Source organism: Nipponia nippon, unplaced genomic scaffold (assembly GCF_047370975.1).
Source record: "Nipponia nippon isolate SJK-2023a ecotype South Korea unplaced genomic scaffold, ASM4737097v1 scaffold_15, whole genome shotgun sequence".
NCBI classification, from domain to species: domain Eukaryota; kingdom Metazoa; phylum Chordata; class Aves; order Pelecaniformes; family Threskiornithidae; genus Nipponia; species Nipponia nippon.
In genome coordinates, this window is record NW_028262331.1 from 1,312,972 (window position 1) to 1,337,759 (window position 24,788).

General features: G+C 47.1%; 1 protein-coding gene across 5 annotated transcripts in view; it reads left to right on the plus strand.

Moving 5' to 3' along the window:
- Nucleotides 1-24,788, plus strand: part of CALN1 (calneuron 1) — a 155,038-nt gene that overhangs the window by 33,102 nt on the left and 97,148 nt on the right. For 3 of the 5 annotated variants that reach the window (XM_087751992.1, XM_087751994.1, XM_087751993.1), the window contains exon 2: nucleotides 6,705-6,829. In XM_087751992.1, the coding sequence (XP_087608118.1) occupies nucleotides 6,712-6,829 (118 nt within the window). In that variant the 5' untranslated portion in view covers nucleotides 6,705-6,711. The remainder of the gene's footprint in view (nucleotides 1-6,704; nucleotides 6,830-24,788) is intronic. The other 2 variants (XM_087751989.1, XM_087751990.1) reach the window with 1 other exon arrangement.

Below are 24,788 nucleotides of genomic sequence, written 5' to 3' on the forward strand. Positions count from 1 at the left end.
GGTTCGGAGATTTTTGTTATGTTGTTGGCTTTTCTTTTGCCTTTTAATATCACCTCAGAAACTTTCAAAGACAATTGTGTGTTTATACGAAGATAGAAAATTTTTACTAACCCTGGCTAAACTCTACCCCTGCAGCCAGAGGCCGGGGGCAGCAGAAGTAGGAGAAAGTGGGAGAGGGAAACAGAAGCAGCTCAGGGCTGCTGGCTGTGAAAGGTGAGGATGAGTTTGGGGGCTAAGAGGACCTTGTGTGAGCGGATGAAATGTTGGTGAGTCAGTTATGATGGTTGTTTAATTATGCATGTTTAAGCCTATTTGGGAATGGAAAGGGGTCTTTATACCCTTGGTGTGTGTTGTGCTTGCCCTGGAGATACAGAGCTATCAAGTCATTGCAGTCCTTTCTTCCTGGCAGTTTAAGCTGAGGATCAGCCTAGGCCATAGTTAAAAAATAACAAACAACAACTATGGTTTAAAACTGTCCCACTATGTTCTCACATGTTCAGCTTTCAGAAAAAAATGTTTATATCTTATACTTGACCTGGCATCCGCAGCTCTGCCTTCCTGCCATGCAGAATTCAAAGGCAGCCGTGAAGCTTCAGTTGTTTAGCGATGTGATGTCTTTTCAAGTGACCTTCCTCTTCTTTTTAATTTCAAACTTTCTGGAGAAGGTGGGGAAAAAACCAGCACAAAACCACCTGAAGTGCCTATCGCTTTGTAGTCCTCAAACCTGGAAGTTTGTCGCTCGTGAAGTGCCTCTGTGGCACTACAGCCATTAGGCTTGTCACTCAGACCTTGTTTTCCACATTTCAGAGAACTTTCTTCCCAGTTACAGCCTTGAATGCTGAAAACGGTCTAAGGTTTGTAAAGACCTTTTACCCATTGATCCCTATGGGGGACTTTATGGCTAGTATCCCAACCCAGTATCTATCAGCAAGGAGATCTCCATTTTCTTGGTCATTGTCTGAAATGGGGGAATATTTTCTTAGGCTTATTCCGATAAATAATCACATACAGCACGAGCGCCATGTACGGTGTGATAAGGACAAGGGCACATGTGAGTATGGAGGGCCAGGGCTGAAAGTGGTCCCTGGGGACCAGTTTTAGGCTGTACCTGTGTCACCACCAGCAAATGCATAGTGAATCTCACGTGTGTGTGTGCACCGTGGATTAAGGTTTCATGTTTGCAGTCCATACATCCTTGTAAAAGGTATGAAATTAATCTGGCTGGATTAATTTGCTGAAAATAATCATGTGTGTAAAAGCTGGGTCTAGCTTCTGACAAGCAGCCCTGCTCCCAGAAAGTGGGAGTATTCCTGTTTTCCAGAAGTAAAAGAAAAACCCTTTCAGAGGAAGCTTTAGGGCTCACTTGCACTCACAGCCCAATGACTTTGCATTACAGTCTGAGGAAATTTGGCTTCCAAAATTGGTCCGGTGTGTTTACTGCTCTGTGGAGGCTGCAGCAGCAGACTGGGAGCAGGGAGGCTCTTGTCTTTCTCTTCCTGTGATAGATCTGTTTATATATAGCCCAAATGTGCCTTTCCGTGTTTTTTTGGGGATTTGGCTTTATTGGTATCAATAGTCAGAAAACACAAACTTCCTCAAAGATTTTCCTCCCTGGGAGGATCTATTTTAGGGCTTTCTTTTAAGGCTCCCTATGCACCAGACCTTATTTTTCTCAATCCCAAGGCGCCCTTCCAAGACCCACTTATATTGATTTTGTAGCTACAGAAAAAGCCATCTGCTTGAGCAGGCTTTCATTCCTGTGTCTCTTTACGCACCTGACTTGAGACTGATTAAACAAGACTTCTGCATTATGATTCTATGATTTTATTGCAGCAGCTTAAATCCTCACACCTCATTACAGAGCTCTCCATGCGCTCCCCTTCTCTGCATCCTCAGAGCTCCTCCCAGTGCCAAAATGAGACTCTTTGGGCCCTTCAGACTTTCCTTTGGTAGCTTAGGCTCATATTGCATTTGAGGTGCCAAGTTTCGGCACAAATTAAATAAAAAAAAAAAATCTTTAAAGCTATTGTTAGCAATAGTGAGTGCAGGTGATAAGGGACAAAGTGACTTAGTGCTCTTCCTAGCAGAAGGATTTTGCCAAAGCCATGTGTCTGCAACAAAACGCTTGACTTGTCTTCCCTTAACTATCTCAGCTACAAACACAGACATGGGGATTTAGTCCAGCTCGGTCTCTCCCATGCCGGAGAGCACGGGCTACTCGTGATCCTCAGCTGTTACTGCCTCCTTGGGAGAGAGGGAAGGGACTGGTGCATGGGCAGCAATGAAAAGAAAATGTATCAGAACAGCAATGAAGACTCTTTGGAAAGTTGGTAGTGTCCCCTGACTCATGCGTCGTGCCCAGAGCATGGAGGATCAAATAGCCCAGGAATTTTCCAGGTAATACTCAGGGGTCTATTTGCTCTGCTCTTCCCTTTGGACCCAGCTAGATATTACACAGCCTACCTGAAAAGATAATGGCAATCATTCAGCTCTGGGGAGAACAAGATAATTTTTTTGGAAGTCACTGCTCTCTCTGCTCAGGGAGAAGCATCTTTAACACCGTTATTTCATTTGAAGAATTTTTAAAGGGTTTTAGAGCGAGCTGGGGGACTTTACAGCTGCTCTTCCGGTTTCCCTACCATCTGGTTGCTTCATGGATTTTCTTTGTATTCCTGTATTTTTTTTATCTTGGCTTCCTAAGAAAATGAAGCTTACGCTGCTGTACTGCATGTGTGTTCTTGTCCACCCATGTATGTGTGTTTTCCCATACTATCAGCTTGAACCCTCTGCTCAACCTCAGCCAGATTTGTGAGAGAGATGGAGATCTCAATTTTATCATCTCCCCATGTTTCTCCACCAGCATCCTTTCTGCCTGGTGCATTTAACACCCGTGGGGCAGTGACTGTGGGGCCAGTTGGCAGCCAGGACGGGGAACTGTTAGCCCAGGTTCCATACAACGTGCTGGGCAGCAGCCAGGATCCACCAGATCACAGCTGAATACATGATACTGGCCAGGCACAACACCCAGGCACTGCAAATGATCTTGTGTGTTATGTGCCTGAGGCTGTAAAACCAGGATCAACTCTTGGGCATCATTTTGTGCTGCACATAGGAGAGAGGTTAGCAAGAAATCTTTTCCGAATTGGTAACCACCAAGGGAGATCCAAGATCAATACAAATTGATCCTGATTCCATCTCGTTGACTGATACTTAATTTAAACCTTCCCGTTTAATAGTCGTGTGGATTTTCAATTGGGTCTTGAAAGCCTTTTTAAAAAACATATCACAAGAGCTGGTGAAGAATGCAAACCGGAGCGAGCGTAGACATGTGAGCATCGTGTAACTGCCTTTTTTTCCTGATGGCAAATTGCTTACGAACATCTTATAAATTTCACAAATGTGGTTGTGCAGAAAGGAAAGAGCGAGGCTGGCAGTGCTGCTGCCGGGCGTTACGGGGGATGTAACCTGCTGGTGAGCTTGGCACAGAGACTGAAACCTTGGCAAGGTACCATGGTAACATTTCCATACACATGTTTATGGGTTCTTTGAGGGCTTTTTGGTTAAATGTCAATGTTTTCATCATATTATTCAAGGAGATTTCATTGCTCCACAATCCCACTATGCCTTTGAAAACTGCTTTCAGTTTGCAAGTTGCTCAGTGGAAAATATGTCTGTCTCGACTGCTTGGAGATGGAGAGCAAAGCTCACTGCTTAGCTGCCTGCTTGAAAGCTTGTTGTACAGCTCTGTAAAATGGGGCAAGAGCCGGGGCATCTTCCCCGTTCCCATCCAGAGGAGGTGAGTGCACATTGCTGCAAATTTAGCCTATTGAAGAGATAGAAAGCTGTTGACACCCTGCACTTCGGCACCAGCACCCACTGCTGATGGAGCGCCCGGGAAGGGCATCACCATGATGTGGGGTGGATCCCATTGGCACCAGTTCACTTATGATTTGAGTTTACCCAGGGTCCCAGCTGGCACTGGAAGGAGCAGCCATAAGCAATCTTAAGGTTATCGTGTTTCTAACACGGGCATTTTGGCAAAATTCAGAATGAGCCTGGACCGATCTGGCTGTGCTAGGTCAGATCTCTTGTTCCCAGTCAGCCATCGGGCACCTGCGTAGTCCCATGAAGCTTTTTACGTGTTTCAACATAGGGTGCTTTGCAAAACGTGGTGCTTTGCTCTGTGAACTCTCCCACAACCCACACCTTGCAATGCCCCTTTTTGCCATTTTCTCCCCCCGTGCAGGCTCGGTTTGGACAGCAGGCTCCCGTCTGCAGGATGCTGAGCGCTCCTGAAGCGCGGCTGCACATCCTTGTTTGGACATCTGGCGCTGGAGCTGCTGCTGGTCCGGTTTCGAGCATCTCTTGTTAAAACTGGAGGCAGGCTGAGAGCTGCTGGATTCCAGCAGCTCTGCAGGGTTTCCGTTGAATAATATTGCAATTTTTAAAGAAATAATATACCTAGGCGGTAGAATTTAATCCAGGATTTCTCACTCTAGAATATCATGGGTTCCCCCCCCAGTACTAAAACGCATTACAGGATCCCAGGTGGGAGCTGATTTTAAGCACTTCAGCCCTCAGGGGAGATGGATTGTCATTTTTTTTTTTAATGGTTGTAGAAGCAAAGGCACAGAAAGTGATTTCAGAAATACTTTAGTGCACCTAAATCCATGGCTTACAAATACTCCGACCATGGATGAGCTCAGGGAATGCAAGGGGCTGAGCTGCCTTTGCCCAGGGGCCAGGGCAGGCGGGTGCTGGCATCAGTCCCCAGCCCCATGGGCTCATCGCACGCTGTGTTTGCAGTGCAAGCTCACCCCGCAGCTCTGCCTGGGCTGTTGCAGGTGTTAGATTTAAATCCTTTTAATTTGATAAGGTTTTGAAAATCAGTGTAATTGCTTTTACATTGGGCGTGTGATTACCAAGAGAAAACATGGATCGATTGCTGCCTGAATACTTTGTGGTGGGACTAGAAGCTAATGAAGATGGTGCAAAGGGCTGGAAGTGTCTCTCCAGCCCTGCTTGTCGGGACCTAGAGCGGTACCAAAGCTGGCATCGCCTATATGTCTCCCTGTGGGTAGGTAAAATTCCCATCTTAGTGCAGAGCAATATGTCAGAGTGAGCAACGTATCAGAATGAAATACATTAATTGGCAAGTGCTGGGAAATTACAGATATGCTTAATGAAAAAGAAAACCTTGTTTACAGTTTCTAATGTGCTGCTGAAGAAACTGGCTCCCAAATAAAAATACTTAAACTTACGATTAGGATTTATTTACATAATTACTGCAAGAGAAATTCTAGGTGCGTGCTAAGCAGTGCAAGAGAAACCTCACGGCTTTTCTTCTTTGCCTTCCTGTGTCTTGAGCTTAGTTTGCTCTTGGTGAGTCTATTAAGGCTTTTACTAACTCAGTGAGGCAAGAAGGCATTTGTTACAAAATTAATGCATGTATATATATATTTGTTTTATTGACTGTGGTAAGAGCATATGGCTGAATAAGAGCCAGATCATCCTTGTAATTGTAGTGTTGGCTGGAGAAAGATTCAGTAGGTGGCACTTATCTCCTTATGGCAAAGCAAGCTGATGTCCCGGCGTGGCTGTAGTGAGAATGCCCTTCGAGTTTGTTTCCAAGGGGCTGTGTCCCTCACTGGTGTGAGGGAGATCTGCCAAAGTTGCCATATAAATTTATATTAATGGTCCATTCCAAACCGTACTGCCCAGTGTGTCCTGGCCACCTTCCAGCCCCTGCGGAGCCCCTGGGCCAGATCCTCGGCTGATGTCTGGGTGGCTCTGTTGCCTCTGCTGATTTATATCTGCTGGAAATGTACAGTAGAAAATGCAATAGGCCCATGATGGGACTGTGCTGATTGAAACCAGCCAAGGGTATGACAAATCTTCCTCTTAATATTTCAATTGACTTTGGCAAACTTGCCTCTTTCTTGTGTATCCTAAATCAATGTGTTAGTGCTGCTGACAGTAATTTCCACTTTTGTCTGTGCAGATGGCTGCCCTTCACTAGGCTGCGGTGTTTATACCTGCTAAGTTTGCAAACACTTTTCTGCTACAGCCTCCCATTGAGCAGTATTTTTCCTTAGCTGTCATATTTGTGAGATGAAAATGTTCTTTGTTGGGCCCTGCTCGAATGTGAATTTTCTTCTTTCAGCGAGGGCCACTGAAGGCTGGAGCGGAGGCACTGGTGCAACGCGCGTCTCGCTCAGCACGGGTGCTCTGGGCAGGGCGGGGTTGAACCATCTTAGGGGTCGCGATGCTGCGGAGCGGGGTCTGAGAGCTGGTGTCCAGACCCTTGCATGGCTTTGAAAGTTGTGCTGCTGGATCCCATGACTTTTTAATTGCATGTCAATGTAGACCCCTATGCACTATATAATTATGATCAAATAGCAAATCTCTAGGCTGAAAGCTGCAGTATGAGTGCTAGAGACTCATATTTTCCTAAGGCACCGCTGTTCTGTCTCTTGCTAACTCTTGTTCAGCATAAAGAAGAAGCTGCTGCTTTTTTGTTTAGCTCCTGTCTTAGACACTAAATAAAATCTGCAATCCATCAGCCATGCACCCTACTTCAGTGCGTGTGCCCTGGTGTAGGACACTTTGGTCCAGCTCCTCTTTCAAGGCAGGCTATTGTACTATCCAAATAAAACAAAGACAAATAAAATAAGCCTTTCTCTTCCCTTTTCTCTTGTGCCCAGGGAGAAGATGCCATTCCATCATGTAACAGCTGGCTTGTTGTACAAAGGCAACTACCTGAACCGCTCACTCTCCGCTGGCAGCGACAGCGAACAGCTAGCGAATATCTCCGTGGAGGAACTGGATGGTGAGCATCATCCTTGTGGTTTTCCAAAGGGGGCTGGGAACGGGGAAAGGCTCGTTTTCACCTTCTCTGTAGCGTTGTCATGCAATAACTGGAGGTATTCTCCCCAGGAAGCAAGGAGCAAAAGGCAGGTCAGAAGTGAGATGGCTCAGCAGATCAGGGACAAAGCAAAGGTCCCTGACCAAAGTTTTGTTGAGAGCTGTAGACTGATTTTAGCCTCAGATTTTGTCCTTCTGCCTAGAAATAAGGCAGCTTTTTGAAAGAGTAAGGCTGCTTTTTATGGGAAAAACTTTGCAAGAGAAAAAGTTAGGCTAATATCTTTTTATAAAGATGTCTTTAGCCCTTCCTGGGAACCTGCAGAGCTGAATCTGTCTTCCTAGCAAGTCTTCTCATTTGCTTTGTGGCCTTTCAAAAGTGAGGTTTCTCTCTGTGTCTCAGTATAACAAGATGCACAGAGGTGGCTTGTGGCTTAAGAAGCTGGAAAGAGCTTTAAAATTCCCTTTTCCAGGTCAGTGATTGGGAGCATAGACCGGCCTCGGGCTGGCAAAAGCTATCAGGAAGGCTGTTCACATCTGCTGCCTGTAGGATCCCATAATTTCCTCCCTAGAAGCTGGTTGCTGCTAATCCCTTCTGCCCCGCAGACGGGATGTGAGGCCAGGTAGACTCCCAGTCTGGTTCGTGGTGGGAAGGTCTCTTTTGTAGGCAATTTGTGGCTCACCAGGGTCATTTCTAAGCAAAAGTTAATATAGTTGACAGCTGGTCTTTGAGGGCTGTGGAACAAATTGAAGCTCTTGGTTTGCTTCCCAGTGGACATTTGGTACAAGCCATGATCATAATCAGTGGTCTTGACAGAGAACTTGATGAGGAAATGAGCAAGGGAATGGTGCGAGGTGGAAACGGTCCGTCCGGGACAGGTTGGAGGCATTTTGGCAAAACAGAAGGCCAACATTTCTGCCTTTTCAACTCGGAGCCTTTGGATTTGGTTTTGCAAGCTCTACATTAACTTATCTTAAGTACAAACAGTGTTTTCTGAGTATTTGTAACTGCGTCTCTTCTTCCCGATGAGTATGAGCTGAATGCAGTTCAGGTGAGAGATGCAACATGAGAAACTACTTTCAGTGCAGCTTAGCTAAGACCCCAGGAACACAAGGGCTGCCGAGGCATCTTCTGGGCTCTTCTGCCTTACAGGAGCTTCGCTTGAAGATTTGAGTTGGTGAGCAGAACTGAACTGGCTTAGATTCTGTGCATCCTATAGATGACAAATTATGTTGCAAAGTAAAGCTTAGCTGTTGTCCCTGCTCAGGATGACAGGGGTTGGCTGAGCAGACAGGAGGACATTGGATGAGGTCTTGCCGTTTATTTCAAATGCAGAGAACAGGGGTTTTTCTGCTATGCCTACCCTGATTAAAGCACACCTGCTGTAATTGCCTTTGAGATTTGCACACAACTGTCAAGGGCTGATTCAAGTGGCATCAGGGGTGCAACCCACTGTCAGGGCCGTCCCATTGCACGGGGGAAACTTGCCCTTGATTTGTTCTCCTGCTGTTTGCATGGAAATGGTCTGTGGCTGGACGTGGGAAGGAAGCCCGGTCTCGTTTCCATCCTTCCTGTGTCTCTCCGCTGTCAGCCCGAGCCACGTCGGGCAGTCTGCAAGCTTCGCGAGTCCTCTCGGCATCGCTTTCCTACCGGCAGCTCCGGAGTGGGAGCAGCAGCTGCAGGAGGCAGCGGAGCACAGCCCCACGGCCAGACCTGCCTTCCCCAAGGAGACACCAGCGCTCGAGAGGCTGTGGATCATCTCAGTTAAATTAATGGCAAATGAAGCGAATTAGGTGTAGTGGAGCTGTCTTTTGAGAAGGCAGCAGCTGAGGTGCTGCTAATGTGAGTGCTGCATCTGTTTAATGTGGTCGGTGCCCCATTATAACCGTGCTATTGAACTGGAGAGCAGCGGAGTTCATTCATCTGTGTTCACAGAGAGTATCCCTCTTGTTCTTCGGGAGAATGGTTAGAGCTCTTTACTAATCATCCATTTATTCTCTGGCTGTTAAGCACAGGCTTCTTGTTAGAATTTAGTTTTTTTTTTTTCTGACAGCCTTTTGCTTTACAAACACCTATTTTCGAGGGCTTTGTGTCTTTGCCATGAAGATATGCCTCAGTTCTCAGCCTAGCAGAGAAGCGCTCAACCTCAGGCCATTTTTTTCCACCTGCAAACACAGAAGTGGTACCGAATTGATTCGTGTCCACTAAAGCCAGAGCAGCATAAGAAGCTGGAGATACTTTTCTGTGTGCCAGATACCAGAGTACAGCCTAGCCACTGGAAATTATATGTAACATTAGGTCAGCAGTCACTATCTTACCGTGTTTTGTCACTAATACTAGATCAGTGCCTGGGTGTGCTGGTAATTGGTGAAGGTACCACTGCTCGCTGCCCAAACCCAAACCAGAAATAGTCTTTTTGCCTTTAAGCATAAACTATCTCAGGGTGAGTAACAAAATGTTCTTCCTCGAGCAGTTAATGTCAGTGTATGGGAGCTTTGTGGATATATCAAGCTGTGATAGCTCGATGCCAATAACATATTTGCATTTAATCTTACAGGCTGGGAAAGAGGTGCCAAATTCTCCTTGGTTTCTTTTTCAATGAGACTTTAGTCCCGAGGGAGTTCCAGCCTATTGAGAAATTCCAGTCACACATATTAAATTATTAAAGGTTTGAAGCTGGGGAAGTCGGCGGGAATTTTCTATAATGCTCCTCTGTGCTCAAGGCTCCAACAAGTGTCTGATCTCTCGGGTTTTTTCCAGCAGATATTTTTTTTCTTTTTTCACGTCTAGCATTGCGTGTCTCAATGCCGTTCACTTTGGGAAGGATTTCTGCAAGTGTGGGCTCTGGGATGCTGCAGGGCGAAGGCGCTGCGCAGCCTGGCTGGAACGCAGCCTGTCTCCCCGTCCATGTCCCTGCAGTGAATACAGACGAATGCTCCGTGTTTGCAGCCTGCGGGTGGTGGATGAAGGCTAATATGGAGATCAGGAAATGAAAAATATTTCTGATTTCAAGTAACATAAGGGGGAAGGAGTCCAGGTTTTCAGATGAGCGCACGCCGTTCAGAGCGGTGTGCTTAGGGTGCTGCTCTGCCTCTTCTCTGACCGGTTATTTTTCTCCTATGAAAACTTTTCCGACTTGCATCAGCCATCTGTCGACTTCAACTTCGCTCTGTTTTTTTCCATCCTGCTTTAAATACTATGCAAGGAAAGAGGCTGGAGAGATAGCAGGTCACTCTGCTGATGGCTTGTCTATTCCTAGCAGCGGTGTTTGCTATTTGCGGTTCTGTAGTAGCGTGAGGGTTTTTAGAAGCTGTCACCATCACGAAGGGAATTAACTTGCAGAAAGCTATATTAGGCGATACTTAACTTTGTAACATCAAATAAATGACGAAGTTGAAAGTGGCAGGCCGTCCATAACCTGTCTCTTAGGGATTGCGAAGTACGGTGGGGTCTCGGATGGATATTATTGCCATATGCGTAGCGGTTTCTATGCATGAGATTATAAATTAAGGCTGGGAGGAACTGTTTTACATATAGATTTTCTGGCTATTGTTGGCTGACACAAAATTGTGGCACAGTTTGTGCATACTCTGTGGTTTCCACATCCCCTTTAAAACCAGCTTCTGTCTTCACATTACGAACTGCTAGGAGTATTTTTAATAAAAAATGGTGGATGGGAATCATGTCAAGCTTGAGTCATCCACCTCCATAGGCACTATCTAAAGGGTATTGTCAGGAGGTAAAAACATTTCCATAGTAGGAATCTGACAAATATCACCTGAAGGGAGGCACATGCATTATAAGTAGGCTTTGCAAAAAGTGTCTGTGAAATGCGTGCTAGTCAGTGCCTTGCAGAGAAAACCCAAATGTGAACAACAGCAGCAGCTATTTGTCCAGAAAGACATCATGGTAAATCCTTACCTGACCCAGATTCCTCTGAAATCAGCAGTGCCCATGCAGGAGGAAACGTTGCTGCATGACAGTAGGACAGCTCTTGGCATCTGGTGCCTTAAACCACGTAGCCCCTGCCCCAGGTGGGGTCTGGGGTATCTACAAGGCTTCTTCTAGGCTGGGAGATAGGGTTTTTTTGCAGTTGTAGACATCAACCTGACTGGCTTGATGCGGTCCTTAAGGTTGAGACCCAGAGTGGAAATGCCAGTGCATGGTTTTGCCTGCCTAAACTGGAGATGTCAGCAGAGCAACACATGAAATAGGGGCAAAGCTGCTGGCTGCAGGAGCTTGGGGTGTGGTAGACTTCAAGGCAGGAATCTGGGGACTTCCCTCACCAGGGGACTTTTCTATCATTATAGATTATACACCACGTTGCAAGGACATGCTTTACCTGGTTTCTGCTTCTTCCCAGCAACCTCCCTTCTGTCACCTACAGACACTCTTAACTGGGTCACTCTTTCCTGGGCTCCTGCATAAAAGTCAACCATGAGCAGCTTCAGCATATACTGGGAAACAGCTCTTGAAATAATTTAAAGGGCATAGTTAAATGACGCTCCATATGGATTTTAAATTAACAGTTGTCTCCCACATGCCAATAACGCAGGCAGTGCCAAGTGGCTGAAGGTGTGTTGGGGCTGCAGCCAGTTCTGGAGTCCGAGCAGCACGGCAAGGTGGTCAGTCCCACGACTGGCTGGTGGCATGCTGGGTCCCTGCTGAGAGGGACACTGGGTAAAATAGTCCCACATCGCAAACACAGCCATGCCATCCTAGCCCTGCCTCTGAAAACAAGGCCAAAATCAAGGGGGTTTACCCTCTTGTGCATATCTGATGTGGTGGTCCTTGGATGTTGTAAGTCCTGGGAAGGGAGGGACCATGATGCTGCAGAGCACTGTCACCTCGCAGTCTCGTTTTGGGGTCGTTATTTAGCAGAAACCCCACGAGCCATGAGGACTGTGGCTGATCCAGATCCTAGTTCACACCCGTGTTATCAGAAAGGCTTGATAAACAGCCCCTTGCTTGCTAGAGAGTCGGGGCTGCTGTGCAACTCCTCGTATCTCTCTCCGGGGTTGATTTTTCTCCAGGTCTGCTTGTTTGCTAGCAGAGATTTTAATCCTGCTGATGGGTGCAGAAGGTAAAGGGGCAGGCAGCTTCCCTCCAGCCTCAACAGCCAGCTGGCTGCGCCGTGTCGGTGGCTGAGACTGTGTCCCAGGTGAGACCAAATGGTGTTTTGGAGAAGCAATGTGCTCGAGGAGGGAAACCCGGGGGGAGAGGCATTAGTCACTTGACTGACTCATGGAGCAGCAACAGGCTGAGTCTGCTCCGCTTGGCTTTTTGTCCATGGGAAGAAAAAAACACTTGGAAAAGTGGAAAGAGAAACAAAGAAGTAAGAGCATCCTGCTGGCAAGGAAGGAGTTGCAAGGATATTCTCCTGGGACAGCAGACATAGCAAGGGGAGGTGTGCGCTGGGATATGGCCACCCCGGGATGCTCTGCGTGTGGATTTGTGCGTGGGTCTGCAAGTCCATGCTTCAGTGTAAGCACTGCAAGCAGCCTGTTAATTGAGTGGATGAAACTGTATAAAGCTCATTTTCTCTTTTGCAGAGTTCTTTTTAAAGAGAGGTTTATCCACAGTGTCTCCGCTGTGAGTGATCATGGCTGGAAATGGAGTAATTTATGCCTTATATTGGGCTTTAATAGTGTTTCGTGTCTCTGAATATAAAACTGCGGCATCACTATGCAGATTCTTCTGTGGACAGAAGCAGCTGTATTTCTCACTTCTGCTGAGCTCCTCCTGCTAATTTTCCAGTTACATATTTTAATTACAGTGTGGGTTTCCTTGGGACTTGGTAGTTTCAGGTATGAAGCAGCCTCCATTTAAAAATCATAAAAACTGGCGCGGTATTAATATTCTGCAGAGTATTATTTTATTGCAAGGTGCACATTTGCTCCAGACAGCGCGTGTCCAGTGGAGGAGCGGAGTTGCTGATGGAGAAATTGTGGCTACCTGTCCCAGGCTGCGTGCCGGCTTAGCCCTGATGAGGTTCAAGGGAATTCACCGAGGGAGATATTTGTAGTTATAATTCACCGTGGTCTGCCCCAGCCACATTAGTAGTTTCCAGATGTCAGCATTGACTGGAGAGGCCAGCAGATGCGAGGCCCCTGCCCCGCTGCGGTGCATCTGGAAGAGCTCAGTTCCCCTGTGCTGGCTTTGGGAAGCTTTTCCCCACCTTGCACAGAGCGGCAGTGAGGTCCCGTGTGCCACAGACAAACAGACGTCCATCCATCCAGCCCCAGCATCACTGACCTTTCACTCTTGGCCTCCAGGAAAGCTTTTTTCTGCTGAAATTAGTAGCACTTCCCACCCCAAACAGGCAATGATAATGTTTGGACACCCAAAGTGGCTGAGGACAGGGAGGTCTGGCTCCTCTGTGTTTCACCGGAGAGGAAGACCATGTCTTGAGGGTTTTAGTTGCTGCATTGCCTTAGGGACAACTGGGGCTTGAAGATCAGCACTGGGTATTCTCCAGCACTAGAGATCCTCAGCAGAAAGGTGGCAGAAAGCTATGGACTGGGGGAAAAACTCCAGAACAGTAAGTATTTCCATCCTCCAATGCTTTACAGCCCAAGCCCTACACAAGGTGCCAGTACTTTGGCAGGTTGATTACTCAGGGGGACAAGCATTTTCTTGGGTGCAGCCTTGGGAAGGGCTTGCAGAGGCTCTGTTCCCCTTGTTCCACACCCCCTCTGCCAAGGGGGGATGTGTCACCTGGACTCCCTGCCCCCAAAATGCAAGAACAGGCACCAGCATCATCTGCAAGGAAAAAGTCCTTACAGCAAGAGAGTATAAATAAAATGAGATTGGCTGCCAACAAATTAGAATTACAGGGACACCATCTGGACAACAATTAAAGAGATTGTTTGAACTCCAGCTATGCTGACATAGTTATAGGAACTGGCTGGCGAGCAAGCGAGTTACTAGTGGTGGATATTCAGATACCCTTGGTCAGAGGCTTGAGGGTTTCTGGCTTTTTGTAGCAGAGAAAGAGCCTCTTCAAGCTGGAAGAAGATGCTTTTGGGGAGAGGGATGAAGACTGTGTCTTCATCCAGCTCCTTCCAAATCTGCTGGGTTTGTCTGTCACTGCAGAGATGCTGCTGAGGCTTCGGTGCTCCCTGACATGCCGTGAATCGTGCCGGGCTGATGCTCCTCGCAGCCGTTTCAGCCGGGCTCTCGGTGGAGTGAGCTGATAACTCGCTGCTTGTGTCGCCTCAGGCCATGGGAATGGAGCAAATTCAGATCAAGAGCTAAACATGCTTTAAAAGGCATTTAAATCTTGCTGCGACACATTTATACAAATTTTAATATGGATTTTTAATTTTTTATGCAAGCTTCTAGGCTGGATCATTAATTTTACAAGTTTCTTCAATCCCTTGCCTTAAAACCCTGGCTTTAGCAAGTCGCTCCTATTCTAGTAAGTGTTGCTGTGCAGACTCAGGGGTCTCATCCTTACCTGCTACCTTATTGCTCTGCAAATGTACTCCCTAGGCATTGGCTTTAGCTGTGCATGGGAGGACAGGGGCCAGGGTAGGGTCACTGCAGTCCAGGCCCATAAGGACACGGCACACACCCTGGGACTGGAAGCAAAGGAGACTAAATGCCTCTGTCTCCCCCATTTTCCAGCTGAAGGCACAGGAGAACCGTGGATATAGCGGGGCGCTGGTGGGTTGTACACTGTCTGCACATCCAGCCAGGTGGCCACCTCCGAGCACACCTTTTCCAGCTCCCAATGAGTTCATTTGGGATGCAGTCAATTTGTCCAGAGCATCTTTCCCTGGCAAAGGGATACATCAATTTCTGACCCAGATCTGTGGCTTTTGGGGCTGAACAGGGCTGGCAGTGCCACGGGAACAGAGATTTCCATCCAAAGCAGCCTGGGAATGGTTTCTCCGCCCCAGAAATGGAAGTGATGGCTCTTCTTTTTTGAATCAGGTGGGAAGCATCTCAGCCATCCAGCTCCTTTCTGAGCCACAGGGCTGGGGCACCTCAGCTCTGTGGAAGCCACAGCAGCTCCGGGGAGTCAAAGTAGCCGGTCCCCAACTGAAAATTACTCTGAGAAGCCATTTCTTCTCACTTAACTGCACAGACAGAGGCATGAACTCAGACTCTGGCCTGGGTTTAAGCTGCATTAGACATCCCATCCATAGTGCTGAGTGCCAAGCAAATGGCTCGCTATTTATTTCATTTCCCAGGACCTCATTATTGGCGCTGGGCTCGGGGGCTGATGCATGGCTTGAAAAGGGCCCGGACAAGCTGCCATTAGAGCGAGTCGGGAGATGAATGGCTCAGCGTGCCGGTGAATCCCAGCAGCACGGACCTGAGCGAGAGGATCCAAGGGCTGGCGTGGATGGTTGCAAAGCACAGGAGCAGGATGGACCTGAGGGTCTCGTGAGTGCTGCCAGGTCTCTGGTTGCAGACAGTGTCTTATAGGTAGTCAGCATTTGGCTTTGCAGGTCCTTCCTTTAATTACCATGATTTTAAATACTTAAGGATTTAGAGGTTATCATGATGCTCTGCATGCTGTGCATGTGCCTTTTTTGTGGTCGTGATGCTGTGGACTGTCAGGTGCCCCTCCGAGTTGTGGAGACCAATATTTTAGCCAGGCTGTGGTTAGTTCACTGTGTCTTTCAGCACGTCAGCTTTAATCAAGTCATAGCAAACCATAAGCAAGCCTGAATCAATTCCCTTGTCTCCATTGGAGCAGCCACCTCACCAAAGTGCAAACGTCTGCAAAAAGCCTCTGTTCTGCACTGCATCTATGCGCTCTCCATAGAGGAATATTCAGAAATATGTTTGCCCCCTAAATAATGAGGTTTAGGAGTTAGATGTGCATACAGAGAAGCAGGAGTCCAGATATCCATTTCTAATTCTTCACTGGAATGTTTTGGCTGTCACTGATCTTTTTGTGCCTCAGTTTATCTAGCAGCAGCAACACTTGTGAAGAGGGAGGGGAGCAATACGTCTTGGGGTGCTACAAGACCTCTGGGTCAAGCATCATCTGTGGATCTTGCTCCCCATGAGCAACAGCTTTACTTTGACTCCCCAGTCCCCATGTCGCTGTGCCTGCGGTCACAGCTGAGCCTGTTTGTGACGTGGGGGGGGACTGGCACAGAAGGATGGTGTCTTGGCACAGCACTGCTGCAAAAATGACAGGGAGAAAAACTCAGGGATCCGGAGAGGGTTTCACCTGGCTCTTTTGAACGTATTTTTTTCAGATGCCATTCAAAGCAGTGTGATGTCAAGGTTAGTGTTCCTGGCCTCTGTTTGGCTGTCGGGGCATCTGCTCAGCGGTACCAGACAGCATCCCAGTCCTGCTGCGCTCCTGGGCAGCAGCCATCGCCCGCAGCTGCTCTTCGTGAGCCGGATCTGCCGCGCTCTGCTCATGGTGTCTGCGGTCCCTGTCCCCTGTCCCTGTCCCCTTGCCCCTGCTTACGAGAAAATGCATTTATCTTCCTAAGGATGAGGCCAGTGGCTTGGCAGAGCAAGAAGTCACTTAGCAGGGTGTGAGTCCAGATGAGGGAGGCAGACAACAGTAATGCTGGGAGTTAAACAAATAGACTTGGTCATCCTCTCCCTCTGGCTGAAAATCCTTGGTTCCCAGTTTTCCTTGCCCAATCGTGGGTCCTGAGACCATCTCAGCCCTACCTGAGATGAGAAATAGGTGTAAAAGGGCAGGGAAAGGGAGCTGAGGCAATCGGTCTGCTGCTTATTAAATGGACTGTGCAAGGATGCTTCCTCCAGGGTTTGCATTGGGCAGTTCCCGGAAAAGTCAGAGCTGGGGAAGGCAGGAGGAGATGAGGGGCAGCAGGCAGGAATGAGGGGCCGGCAGCACTGCAGTGGGATGGGGCAGGATGGGTGCTGGGCAGGAGGGAGCAGAGTGGGCAGAGGGCAGAGTTTGGAGCCGGAGAGGAGGTGAGAGGATGGGCAGCTGCATGCAGTGTTGGGCTGCTATTCCCAGAGCTAAATGAGCTGGCAACCAGCACTATGTGCAGCAGTTGTCAGCTTTCGCAGGACCCTGTGGCTGCAGCCACCAGCCAGATGGGTACAGGAGGACAGAGCAGGAGCCCAGCGGGAAGCGCTGCTTTTCCAGCTTGATTGGCTTTGGTGACATCAAAGAGGATCAGTACAAACCCTTTGAAGTCAGACTTAGCTCCTGCCTGCCTGTGAAAACAAAGGGGTGCAAATCTCCCAGGGTGACCGTGATGCTCTGAGGAGGTGGGTGCTGCGCAGGACCGCAGCAAGCTTTGCTAGCGAGGGCCATGTAGGTACGGTGATGCTCCTAGGTGCCCTGGCGAGGCACAGCGAGGGCTCAACCACCTTTGCTTTTCTGCTCTGACACTTGATGTCGGGGACGTGTCCAGGAGCACAGGCTGTGCAGCAAAGCTCACCAGAGCCAGGCAGAGAGTGGTAGCTCATAAAACGCTTTGCGAGCCTTCGGTGATAGAGTAGCCACTGCAGTGGAGGGTGCATGGGCTGAAATCACTGCAGTTCCTAAGGCTGATGCCAGTCTGGCTCAGATTATTCACTCTCCAAATGAAATGAGTTAAAACTCTGCTGGGTTTTTTGCAGACTAAGATCAGCCTAAGGTCCTGCAGCTCCCGTGTGATGCTGCTCCGTGCAGGGCTGTGCTCCCAGTGCAGCAGAGAGGGCTCTCTGGGGGCACCGTGGTCCTTGCACCATGTGGGTTTGTGGAGGACGAGCTGAGCCAGGGCCTTGCTGTCTGCCTCGGTCTCTCGTTCATCTCCACACTGAACGATTGTTGTGCCCTGGATCCAGCTGAGAGGACTGAAAGAGAGGGATTGTGGTGGTGCTGTTGGGAACAGCAGCAGGACCTGTGTGAGCATCAAATAGGGCAACACTCAAAATGAGTCGTGACATGAGATCGTGGACCTTGGTGTCCTTGGGGACCAGGTACGTGAGGTCCTGGCACCATTCAACAGAGGGAAAAGTAGATAGGATCAAACTTCTGTCTGGAATTTGAATCTGTTTGACAAGTAGCGAGTTGCTCAGTCCCACACCACGTCCTGCCTGGAGCTGAGGTGTTGCAGGCAGCGCTGAGCCCTTTTGCAGCAGCAACCATGAGACAAGTAAGAGCAAGAAAAATAACTTTCAGAAACGTTAACATTTGGAATTTTCAATCGTTAGTATTGCAGAACAGCACAAAGTCTTTCTTAAAATGTTTCCTGTATTTTGATAAGAATTCTGTAAAAAAAAAAAAGAAAAAAACCCAAAGCCTTGGTAGTGAAAGATATTTATGTCTCATGTTCCTGAATGCACATCATTAGGATGTCATTTAAGAAAAGTCCCTCTTTCTAAATAAGCTGTTAGAACACAAGCCTATTAGCAACATGTGGGATGAGGCAGTATTGTATTTTAGGATTATTCTTTTGGGCAATTTCTATTTAATTTGCTAGGAAACACAAATCTCATTACTTTTCTTTCAACTAAATCTAATCCAGGGCATGAGATTTTGTGAATAGGTTTGGATGGGGAGGGGGAAGAAATATGGCTGTGTAACTGATTGTAATTGCTATTACTTCCCAAAGGTAAAAAAGATCTGAAGAATTTTTTTCCTCAGCAATTCTTCATGTTTGCACGTAAGGAGTAAATTGTGCTTTGCAGGGACACGGTAATTTCTGCCTTTGAAATGTGAAACTGTGTTTGCCAATGTGTCTGATGGATGAAATGTCCATCACAAGTACTTAAATGTAGCTTGTCACTGCTTTGTAAATTTGATTTCAGTGTTGCAGAAGGGAAAATGAGAAAATAGAGAGTTGGAGGATATTGCCGAAATGATGTTCTCTCCTGCTTCACCCCTCGGGGAGGTGGACGTGCAATGGGCTCAGGTTTCCCTCTATAAAAGCGCCAGAGGTAGCGTCGCACAGGCTGTAGGAACCAAGTCTGTACCTCTGGGGCTGGCAATGAGAGTTAACAGCCCTAGGACAGGAGCTGCCTCCCAAACTCAGCTGTGCAAATAGGGGACTTTTCAGTTCACCAGCAGTTTAAAAAAAAATAAAAAGAAAGAAAGAAAAAAATAGGGGATCCATTTCAGTTTGAGCCAAATCAGCACATTTTTATTTTTGCTTTTTTTTTTCCCACAAATCGGAAGCTGGGAAAAAATCTTATCTGTTCCGAAACCGTGTTTAATTTAGAATTTGAACTTTTTAACTTATTTCTGTTCTGAAGGTGGGGCAAACTTGTAGATTTTGGCTTGCCAAGTCACATGTTTCCATTATAAGAGTCAAAACAAAACATTTTATTTCAGTGGGAGCCTGGACAGGCAGCTCGTGCAGCTGCTGTGAGCTGATGAAGTGTTTCAGAGAGGCTGAATCTGTGGTTTTGGTGAAAGCACTTCAGGAGACAAATTGTCTTGTGATGTTTCTTCTCCAGCCAAGGCAATGGCAAGGTGCCGTGGTGGGGTGAGAAGGAGGTTTGGGCAGGGACCCGCAGTGGTTCCTCCCACCCTGGCCAAGCTGCAGAGGATCCCCAAAACTGGCAGCGTCATGAGACAAGTCACCTTGAGACAAGCAACTTTATGGGGGTCTCGCTCCTTCAATGTAGCCATCAGGCAAATGGCCTCTCAAATGCTTTAATTGCTGTGTTGACGAGCTCCCGTGAGCTGAGCCTGGTCTGCTGGTGAGCCCACGAGGAATGGGCGTTTCAGCCCAGCGGTGCTTCTGAGCAGTAAAAATATACAAGGTTTGGTTTGGACTGAGATGCAGAAAGCAAGCACACTTTCCCCACCCCACCTCATTTTGGGGCTGTTTAAGGGGTTAGGTAGCTAATGACTTCTTTAGAGTTCATTCCAGTTGCCTTCCAGGCTTGTTTCTCAATAGCTTTATTTTGCTATATTCCCATCTTCTTTTTTTTCTCTCTCTCATTTTTCACAATAAAGGGTGGAATATACGAGCCGAGGAAATGGAAGCAAAGCAAATAAAGAGGCTGCTTAAATACAGGGCTCTGGAGGGAGGTTCTGGCTGGCCTCAGGCTTTCCTGCTGTCCTGTACTGAGGTCCAGCATTTTCCGCCTGCCCTTTTTTTGCTCTGATAATAGCTAACGGGACACGTGCTTTGGTTTCTGTAACTCCTATCGATAAGGGTAAGGCTTATGTGTCCTTTTAGGGGGAGAAGGTCACATAATAAAAATGAAGAAGAATATTGGATTAGACAAGCAGCTTCTCACTTAAAAAGCTGTTTCTCATTAGCTATTCTGGGGTTTTAGAGGGGTTTTTTGAGCTAGTGATTGGAGGAATTTTTCTGCAGGTTAAGTTTATTCTCTTCTGTGTAATGGTGCAGCAAGTCAAGGCTTTGGGCTGGAATATAAGTGCCCGACGGACACCTTGCGCGTGTTGCTATGGCACGACAGGAGTTTTGCTGTGGGAAAGTGCTGACTCCGTAATGCACTGGGTGATGTCTCTGGTGGTGTTTATTTGCAATAATTGAGGCCTGAAGCTGCTGTTTTCAAGTATTTTGTGCAGTTATTGTGCCTTCTAATACTTCACAGGGTGCTTTGCAGCACACAACAAATTCAAGGTTGGAATCACAGTGTTAAGTCCCAGCAAATAAAAAGCTCTTCTGATAACTTGTTGACCTTGGCAGCATGTGTTTCTCCATCAGAATGATGTTTAAAGCCAAACATTGCACATCCCTGAATTTCCAATTTGCTTGGCTGCATGGAGAAACTGCCCATGAAGTGTTTCTTGAGAGGCAGAAGGGTTGATGTCCTCTTCCTTGCCTAACCAACGGAAGAGCTGCTTTCAGCTTGGAAAGGGTCTTCTTGTCTTCAAAATAAAACGTGCTTATTTTTCAAATGTGAAATTCTGATCCCATTGAGAGAAGGAGCAAAATTCCCATCGATGGAGCTGGGCTTTCACTCTCTGTAGCTGAAAAAATCGGATAACTGGCTAAGCTTCTTAGCATCTATTTCTCTTCCTAGCGGAAAGCTTTTTAGAACCGACTCCTAGAGAAAGTTTCATCCTCACAGCCTGAGTTTCAGCTTCCCTAACTTAGTGCTGAAAGACTGGACATTACGTCTCATCATGGGGTGCTTTCTGGGAGGTAGCTGCATGTGTTCATCTGTGCACATGAGCACAGGTAATATTGACATCTCTTATCTACTGGCTGGTAAGGATACGTCAGTTCTTGATGGCACAAAACCAGTCCCATCCCAGTTTGTAATGCACCTGAGCAAGCCTGCCTGTGTGAATGGGCCAGCCCAAGGCTGCTCTGGGTGTTTAGATTGAGAATTGATGATGGAAAAGAAAGAGGCTCTTTTGAACCTTAGTCCTTTGGGTAATTACTAGTATGATAATTTATGCAGTTCATTAGTAATCAACTTTCTGCATTCCCACTTACCTCTTCCAGCACTTGTTCATGAGGCCTCTGAGGCTTTGATGGGACGGGAGCAAAACAAATTAAAAGAATGGACTAACAAGTGAAACTCTGAGGCAGGAGGGTGATGAACCTGTCTGCTTTAGCTCTAAAAGGGATTAAACAAGTTGGTTTGATGCCAGCTTTGACATTTTCTTCCCACCCATGCGGAGAGGCACTTCCTATCTCTCCATCGTGGCCTCAGCTCTGCTTTGGCTGATGGTGGTTCCAGACTCCCCATGACCTTGGTGGGAGCAGGACTGGCTCTGGCCATCCAGAGGACTAACACAGACCTTATCCAAAACGGAGAGAGAAACCCTGGTGTGGTGCACAGCTGTGGGCCACAATTCATTTCCTCACCTGGAAAGCTCATTGAGACTTCTCTAACCCCTGATCTTCTCTTGTCCATGGGGACAGATGGGCATTTCCAAAGGATGACCCTTGGGAGCTACCAGGGAGCAAGTCAGACTGTGTAGCTCTTTACAGTAGCTATTGAGGGACCCTGAGCTTCAGCTTAAGTCTGAAGTTTTGTGGGAAAATGCTGGACAGCTGTGACAAGCTTTTATGGATGTCGGCTCAGGGACACGTGTAGGAGTCTTCAAGCCATAAATACTTGGAGAGCGCTGCAGTGACTTTTTAATTTTAGTGGGAAAACCAGAATGTGGTAGACAGAAAAAAAATGATACAAAAATAGTAGTAGCCCTTTTGGGAAGAGGAAATGATATTCCACTAAGAACAGCAACCCCAATTAAATGGGAGCCTTTAAAGAAGCCAATAGCTAATTACCTAGATAAGGATGAGGCAGACTCTCGCACATGGAAAACAGATTTATTGGGGAACTTTTATCTATGTACATATGTCCAAGATGATTTATTTTCTTGCCACAAGCCCAAAATTGTCTGTGCTTTGTAAATATTGTGGTTGATGGCTGTAAAGATTTCCGATGAGATCAAGTTGGAAGCAGTCATATGGTCAACCACAGTTACCAGAACTGGAGAATTTCATTAACGGCTCCAGCAACTGAAGAGGTTTTGGGGGCATGGCCAGGCACATCACAGCCCTTGTTTTAAATAACCACTGGCATGTGAAGGCAAGGGAGCCCCCCTGTAAGCCCCCGTTGTGCTTGGTGGCCTGGCGTGACTCTGTTGGAACGAAATATTTTTAAAAGCAGGTTTGTGTTACAGCTTGACACAATTGTGCAAGAGGGACAATATATTAGTTTTCTAACTGGGATGTGGGAAATGGCTCACGGCTTTGCTGCTGTCACATGTTGAACATGACCGTGATGTCTTTGTCTGTGCTTGCATTGCATGGGGGGGGCACGGGTGTCCTGCAGCATTGCAGGGCTCCCTGCACCCACAGGGTGCCCTTCCCTGCTGTCACCTGTTCTAGAACGAATTTTCATCACTTTTTCACATCTCCAAATCACTTGTGTTTTGACATTAATAAGAATAGCAAAGAGTTCAGAGAAAGTAGTTTTGGCATCTACTGTATTTAATTTGCACAAACTTTCATGTGGAGTTTAATTTAGACTGATGAGAGAGGCAGTTTTATGAGTATAAAACTCCATTAATTACAGATCCTGTCTTAATTATAAATGGCTCTATTTTAAAGTGAGTTTTACAACCAAAATTAAGACTTGGAGCAGTTCAATCAATACAAACATCAATTAGACCTGACTTTGTACTCCAATTAATTTATAAAGCTTCCCAATGAAGTGTAAAAAGTGTGCCACTTTGTACTCCTCTTCCTGCCATTCCTGGGCATCAGGAGGTCTCTGTGGTTTCATTAGCAGCCTCCTAATGATAAGCGTGGATGGAATAACAAACCTCCCGATGGTCTGCTTTTTCCCAAATAAACCAACAGAGTTAACCTTTAAAATGGCTGAACATAGCACAAGCAAAGAGGAAAACAGATACTCTTACAAGTGCTCAAATTACATGTTTTGTTCATTTGGCTGTGATCCAGTGAAGTCTGGGGTCCTGCTTTGGAAAGCACTGTCCCACCAGACCGTGGCTGCTCCAAGGAGCTCTGGGAGGCCCCAGGGTAGGACATGGTCACTTGTCATGAATATGAACCTATTTAAGCCCTGTTCAGGTTCAGTGTTATCATCCTGATTTTACAAGACAGGTAGAGGTATGGCACAGTTCATTTCTCTGCACTGTCTTTTCAGCAGCTTTGCCCATGTGGAGTATTTGGTGTTGTAGCTGCTGACTCTGGGGACACGTGTCCTTTACAACCCTAGTCAGGAGCTGAGGATCCAGCCTAACCGAGGAGTCAGGATCTGCTCCTGGTGATGTAGCATCGGTTACTTGAATCCCTGCTAGCATCTTCAATCTGTGCTGCAGATGGTGAGCTCACCTAGAATGAGAGTGCATAAAACAAGCTTTTTCTCACCACCAGAGGGTGAGATGAAAGGACCTGAGGACTCCCATGGGGAACCCAAGCATTAACAGATGCAGTAAAATATCTTTTTGCTTCTAAATTGAGTGCAAGTCATCTACAGGCTGCTGGGAAATAGCAAATCTCGATTCCTGGAGAGTCATCTGGGCATCCTCTTCCATTCAGCAGAAGGATGCCATTTGCTCGCATGTGGATGCCACATGCAAGGTCTTAGGAAGAGTTAAATCTTTAATGCAGGACTTAGGAAGCCATGGAGCTCTCTGTGAGCTTTAGACTGGTCCTAGGTGTCTTCTCCTCCCACAGTTCCTCGGGGCAGAGACACTGCCTTCCCATCCAGTGGTACAGCAACTACCACGTGGGACCCCAGCCCTCTTGGATCTGCAGTAAAACGGAGAAGAAACTATAATTTGACCATGCATAAGGTCATGTAGGAAGTGGGGAAGGGATGGAGCTAGGTGTTCGCATAGTTTTTATTTCATTTCTGGTGAAACTGGGTGTTGTAGTAAAGCCAAGCTCTGGGCTGTGTAACTGTTCGAAGTTAAGAACCAAAAAGCAAGCGACAGGCAGGCAAACAAAGCGAAAACCTGCTCTGAATTATCATAAGCTTTTTTGTTGTTTTAAACCCTTTCAAGCAGAGCCATTTGTACTGGAGCAAATTCTCCCAAGATATTTTTAGACGATATGAGCAGAAAAATATTACTCCATAGCAAGCTGTTTACAAATCTGCTAACCTTGTTTAGTGCTAGTAAAACTCTCAGCTTGGTGTGCTGCGGAGCACGCTAATTACTTGACAGAAATTACGCAATGATGTCTTTCCGAAGTGATATACATTGGCTCGGCCCTGCAGCTGGGCCCATGTACAGCATTTTATATAATTAAGTGTGAATGTTTCTGCAGCTTTTCCATTAAAACAGGGAGAACGAGGCAGGAAAGAGGCAGACCCTGCCAATTACCGGCTGCTCTCCATCCTCTCCTCATTTCTGTAATGGGGCCATTCTGCAAATGGCGAGTCCAGCTGTTATCGGCCGATTTGAGCAGCATCGGAGGCACCACTGACCAAGCTGCTGCTTCCACCTCCTTGGGAGATTGGTGGAAATGGTCCAGTGGGTTCCCGCTGGACATGGCCAAGATGGATGGCTGCTGCTGGC